Source organism: Etheostoma spectabile, chromosome 14 (assembly GCF_008692095.1).
Source record: "Etheostoma spectabile isolate EspeVRDwgs_2016 chromosome 14, UIUC_Espe_1.0, whole genome shotgun sequence".
NCBI classification, from domain to species: domain Eukaryota; kingdom Metazoa; phylum Chordata; class Actinopteri; order Perciformes; family Percidae; genus Etheostoma; species Etheostoma spectabile.
The window spans coordinates 2,693,467-2,699,937 of NC_045746.1; the positions used below are offsets into that span (position 1 = coordinate 2,693,467).

The following is a 6,471-nucleotide window of genomic DNA, read 5'->3' on the forward strand; positions in this document are numbered from 1 at the left end:
ACACACACACACACACACACACACACACACGTTTGTATGTCTGAAGTCATGACTTTTGATCAGTATTATTCCAGAAATAGAAATTCTGAATGAAGCTGCATTGTAATTTCTATTCTCCTGTTTAATTTGTCTTTTATCATTTTCTATTTTATTTGCGTTAGTATTTTTAAAATCATATTTTTATATTGGCTTGTGTTTCTTTTATATCCTTTCTTAATGCCTTTGTCTTATGTAAAGCATTTTGAAGTGCATTGTTGTTGAAAGGTGCTCTACAAATCTGGTAGAAAATAAATATTTGGTATTAGGAAATGTACATGTGAAAGAATGGATGGTTTCTTCTGTCATGGTCTTCACACATGGCCAACTTTGTGTCGGGAGATGCAGAATAACCGGCAGTTCCGATTAGAGAGACCTTGAGGATGTGCTTTCACATTGTGATATCACATTGTATGGATAACTGGACCTTGAAGATGTGCTCTGTTGCTGTGGGAATAACTTTCTGTTTGGATAATTATTTATCAATGAATGGAGAAAAAAAAAGAAGAAAAAAAAATCACTGGAATTTTCTTAAAGTTCGTTAGCAAGTAGAGTCAGTTTACAGCACTTCAGCATAAGTACAGAAAATGACTCAAGATTGTTCACAACAGTGTCTTTTCAAAGGAGTCAAGTTAGTTATTCGATTCATGAGATTAGTAGCTTTTCTTCTTATCTCTGGTCAGGCCCGGCAGCTCCTCCACATTATGAGCTCTGCCCTCAGGGGTATATCCTGTGCTCTATGCAAGGTCACTCAGCTGTCATGATTAACACATGAAAGACATAAATACTAAAACCCAATTACTAAAACAATAGCTTGGATGCAAATGGTTTAGCAAATAAACTGAAGCAAAACCGCTTTGAGCATAATTTTGTGTGGCTTGGTGTACATTTGAGTATGGGCGTATAGAGGTGTAAAGGTGCAGTTTTTATACATTTAAAATGAACAACACAAATACGTTTTGTTGATTACAACATCTCCTTAAATGCAGTCTTTATTTTGCAGGATTTATGCAGTTGGCAGGTTTGTGTTCAAGCATTTGTGTCTGTTCCTTGTCTCTTGAACAGCCAATAACCTTGATGTCTTGACCTCTGTGGATTTTATACTTATTAAACTTAGGGGGATAACTAACTAAAACAAACCTGGGCCGTCCGACCCGACACATTTTGAGAATTTACAGTTGTGTTGACCAACATGCTCATACTCACTCAAAATTAGAATCATACTAATCAAATTCTTTGTTAATTAAATATTGAACAAATAATGACAACTATTAACCAATGAATAAATGTAATGACTGAAACCATTAATACAGTGGTAGGTAATTAATGAATGAGGACCAAGGTGTACCGCATAACACCATAAATGGTAGATGGATTACCTTGTGGGAACACTGGACCACCAAGTGGATGACTCTATTAATTGACATATATTCAATTTTTATTAAAGGATCAGTTTCTTTGTTCCCTGGGTCCGAGAGTAGCGCCTGATGAAGATAGCAGGGCACCACCCTGCATTGTGAGGGTGTTGGCCCTTATCTAGTCGTCCTTTCACAGACCAGCCCTTATCAGATGGGTACTGATCTGTGAAAGCAGTCGTAAATTAGAGCTATCAAGAGTTGCAGGGTGTCGATAAGTGACCCGTTAAGATTCAATCTTCTTTATAAAAGTAATTTCTCGACGAAAAACCACAACAAACAAAACAAGTATCTTGTGTTAGCCAAAGGGGAAATTAAGACCGATTTATGGAAGAAATATACAATATATATTTCATATTTAACAGAATAACTGCATTTTACAGGAAATATATATTTAAAAAAAATGCATGAACATAAAAATTCAATTGACATGGTAAAAACAGAAGCTTCATATGCTTTTAAAAAAATGTAAGATAAGCTAAGATAACAGTAGCCTGTTACTACTCCAACACAAAACTCATAAAAATTAAAGACTATTAAACTTTTTTTTTGGGTCTTGCAGGAATTTAAATCGATTTGATACATCTTCGGTCTTAATACAACTTGAGACAAGACGTCTTTTACGTCTCATATATTTATACCCTGTATAGCAATTCTGGATAGATGTAAACCACATTTCGTTGCTTGTACTTGTGACAGTGCAATGACAATAAAGTTGAATTCTAATTCTTTTGCAAGGAGGATCCGTATTGTGCTTAACATTCTGTAGAGCATCTTACCGATAAAAAGATTTCATCTGTCTAAACTTAACTACGACTACTAGAAACAAAGAGCATTATTAATAAATAACTTGGGTTTGATTGTTCACATGGGGTTACTGGTAGTTTCATGGACGAGTGACATTGACCACAAAGGGAGCTCCAACAAAATACTCTGTGCCAGAAGCAAAAACGGAGTTTGCAGATGCCTGAGACATGATTTCAGTGTTGGCTGTAGCAGGATTGTTAATGACTGGAGGGTTAAGGTAAAAGTGAGGAGTGTTCGGTGTTAAGTGGTTGCTGTACCGAGTTGGAGCAATACTGCTGGTGCTATATTCGTTCAGGTAACTCGATATTTCTGGATTGTTGACTGGATTTGGGAATGGAACAGCGCCTACATAGGCAGCATTATTGGTCACTTTGCCATCTCCAGCAGCCAAGGACGCACGTGTCCATGAGGAATACTGCTGCATGCTCAGCCTTACCCTTTCTGGGACCGGTGGAGCTGCTAAACCGTGTCCAATTGATTGCATCCTGAAGCGGTTTGCTTCCTGCTCTGGGTAAATCCGGCTTGGATAGAACTCCCTTGTAGAGCGCCCCTCACATTGGTAGGAACTCCCACTGTATACCGGAGGGTTGTTGGGTGTTGTGTAACTTCCAACAGCCTCAGAAGAAAAATAACCTGACTGTCCATTTATGACATAGGCCATCTGGCTGCACTGACCATATCCTACTGAAGCATCACTAAGGCTTACTGTTCCAACTGGGGAGACGATGCGAGTGACCCGATTGACCCTGTTCACCTCAGTGTGGTCCTCCAGTCCTTTGTAGCCAACCATAAACTGCTGCTGATGGGGGGTTTGCCTGACAGTTACAATGGTGTTAATGGGCAACTGACGGACCCCAGTATTGTCAGTCTCTGTGTAACCTCTTGGCTGTGGTATTGTTCTTGGGTCATCGTGAGTGACTTCACAGTGGATGGAACTAGGGTTTAACTGGCTCTTGTTTCCAGAGTTGCTCTGAGCATCGACGCTCTTCTGGCGTTGTGGGCCACTGGGGACAGCAGTGCTGGCAGAAGCTAACATGGTACTGACTGCATTGGTTTCTGTTGCTCCGAGCAAAAGGTTGCCACTTGTTGAAACGGAGCCCCCACGAGATGAGTTCTTGGCCAAGACGAAGTCGGCATTAGGGGTGCAGAGTTGGTTCTCGCTGCCCAAGATCAATGGAGCTGCTGTTGAAACCATCTCTGCTAAGTTAGCACAGGATGGATGGCACTTTAAATCCCATGTTGTTATTTTGGTCATTTTTGCTGTAGTCTCCAAAGATTTTGGATCCCATCTTCTTTTCATACCATTTTCGGATGAATTGTTAACGCAGGAGTCAGTAGTCTCACTGTAACCTGGAGTGGACGTGCAAGAGGACAGATTTTTCTGAGACTTTTTCTCTCTCACCAGAGCTATTAGCTGTGTAAAGGCTGTCAAGTCCACAATCCGTTTATCACATCCAGGTCCTGTGCCTGTGTCCTTAGGAGACAGAAGGTTGGAGGTTGCAGAAGGGTTAACAGAAGTGGACTCAGAAGCTGCTCTGGAGTTTGGCTGACTGAAAGGATCCTCAAGTTGGGGATTACTGGTGAAAGTTCTGGCCAGTGTTTCAACGGATCCAACTGCTGGTCCATTCCTTTTTTTCTTCTTCTTCTTCGTCTTTTGTTTTCTTTTTCCAATTTTACCTGTTAGAAGATATTTGTCTCTAGAAGACACTGACTGGGTTTTAGGACTAACAATAGAGGAAGGTGGGGATTCTGAGGGCCCCCCTGCCTGTTTCACCGGCAACTCTGGGAAAGGCCTCTGGTGCTGTGAGACTGGGCATCTGGGTTCTGGTTGCTCTTGGGGACTGAGACATGCTCTAGCCCCAGGGAAATGAGAGACAACAGTAGCAGGCTTTGAGGAGACACTAGTCACATCCAGACGACTCAAGACTGTGCTTTGTTTGACCCCATCCAAAGCTGTAACTGTTTCTTCCAAATTATGTTTCTCAGTTTTTTGTCTTGCTCCTAAGAGACAATGGAGGAGGAATAAGAAAACGCATGAAAAAAAAAATTGAATTTATTTCAGCATAGACAGCACCAATTCTGAGCTTGATAATTGATCTACACACATATATATATATATATATATATATATATATATATATATATAAAAAAAAAATTTAATAAAAGTGGTTAAAACATTTGAAGCAAATTCACGAAGTAGGCTCAGACATTTTGTGAACATTACAATTCCTTGAGATTTTCTTAGCATATTAAAAGACACAAATACACACTGTTGCAACAATTAAGGCACCAGAAAACATGAACATGTCATTTTAAATTTATAACAGTGAATTACCAAGACAAACTTACAAGTATTATGCAAGTCATACAAGTTTCTAGTAACAAAATACATTCTGTGTGCACAGTCAAGCAAGTTGTTTACAAGAGTGGGCCTTAACCTGTGCCACCGTGGCCCATCTCAGGTGCCTGTGCTGGCTGCATCTTCATGGGAAAAGATTCTTCTGGACTCTGCCGGGCCTCAGGCTGCTGGTCTGGGAAAATAAACCAAAACGCATAGCTTGTAACCCCGCAAGTTAGGCTCTGTATAAGAATGAGAAGCAAACAACCCTGTAACTGGGCTTATGGGACTCACCTTTAAGTGGAGTACAGATGGGTAGACCTTTGGTGATGTTTTGCACCACTCTTAAAGCTACAAAAAGCAAATAGCACAGTTGATACTAAATACTCCCATGGACCATACACACTGTACACTTACCAAATAAGCTTACTGTTACCTTCATCGAACGGAGCTTTCCGGACATATTCATACACATCCTTTCTCATGATAACAACCTTTTTTTAAAGACACAAATGGCAACAATTAACATGATGGATGTGTGTTTCCACTTTAAGACAAATAAAGCAGTTGTATTTGTAAGAAACATATCTTGTTGTAATGTAAATTGCTAATATATTTAAAATCATGTTGGAATATATTTATTACACTTATTGCATCAAGTTTGACTTTCTTTAATCACATAGTAATGTCTTATCTTCGCCTATTGATAATTTCAAATCTGTACCATGTAACCTTTTTAATCCAAGCAAACCTGATTGTTCCCAAGAGTAGAGTGAGGGAAAAAACGTATTTGATCCCCTGCTGATTTTGTACATTTGGCCACAAACAAAGAAATGATCAGTCTATAATTTTAATGGTAGATTTATTTGAACAGAATAAGATGAAAATGTTATAAATTGATTTGCATTTTAATGAGGGAAACATGCATTTGTCCCCTCTGCAAAACATGACTTAGTACTTAGTGGCAAAACCCTTGTTGGAAATCACAGCGGTCAGATGTTTCTTGTAGTTGGCCACCAGGTTTGCACACATGTCAGGAGGGATTTTGTCCCACTCCTCTTTGCCAATCTTCTCCAAGTCATTATGGTTTTGAGGCTGACGTTTGGCAACTCGAACCTTCAGTTCCCTCCACAGATTTTCTATGGGATTAAGGTCTGGAGACTGGCTAGGCCACTCCAGGACCTTAACGTGCTTCTTTTTGAGCCACTTTGTTGCTTTGGCCGTGTTTTGGGTCATTGTCATGCTGGAATACCCATCCACGCATTTTCAATGCCCTGGCTGAGGGAAGGAGGTTCTCACCCAAGATTTGACGGCCCTGTCCCCTTAGCAGAAAAACACCCCCAAAGCATAATGTTTCCACCTCCATGTTTGACAGTGGGGATGGTGTTCTTTGGGTCATAGGCAGTATTCCTCCTCTTCCTCCTCCAAACCCGGCGAGTTGAGTTAATGTCAAGAGCTCCATTTTGGGCTCATCTGACCACAACACTTTCAACCAGTGGTCCTCTGAATCATTGAGATGTTCATCGGCAAACTTCAGATGGGCATGCATATGTGCGTTACCAAGTGTTTTCTTGGTGACTATGGTCCCAGCTGCCTTGAGATCATTGACAAGAGCCTCCCGTGTAGTTCTGGGCTGATTCCTCACTGTTCTCGTGATCACTGCAACTCCACGAGGTGAGATCTTGCATTGAGCCCCAGGCCAAGGGAGATTGACAGTTCTTTTGTGTTTCTTCCATTTGCAAATAAATCGCACCAACTGTTGTCATCTTCTCACCAAGCTGCTTGGCAATGGTCTTGTAGCCTATTCCAGACTTGTGTAGGTCTACAATCTTGTCCCTAACATCCTTGGAGAGCTCTTTGGTCTTGGCCATGGTG

At 40.6% G+C, this 6,471-nt stretch overlaps 1 protein-coding gene across 1 annotated transcript in view; it reads right to left on the reverse strand.

Moving 5' to 3' along the window:
• Positions 1-1,744: 1,744 nt before the first annotated feature.
• Positions 1,745-6,471, reverse strand: part of LOC116701437 (uncharacterized) — a 51,930-nt gene continuing 47,203 nt past the window's right edge. The window contains exons 46-49 of the mRNA XM_032535144.1: positions 5,033-5,090; positions 4,891-4,947; positions 4,697-4,789; positions 1,745-4,259 (exon numbers count right to left, since the gene is read on the reverse strand). Of these exons, the coding sequence (XP_032391035.1) occupies positions 2,338-4,259; positions 4,697-4,789; positions 4,891-4,947; positions 5,033-5,090 (2,130 nt within the window). The 3' untranslated portion in view covers positions 1,745-2,337. The remainder of the gene's footprint in view (positions 4,260-4,696; positions 4,790-4,890; positions 4,948-5,032; positions 5,091-6,471) is intronic.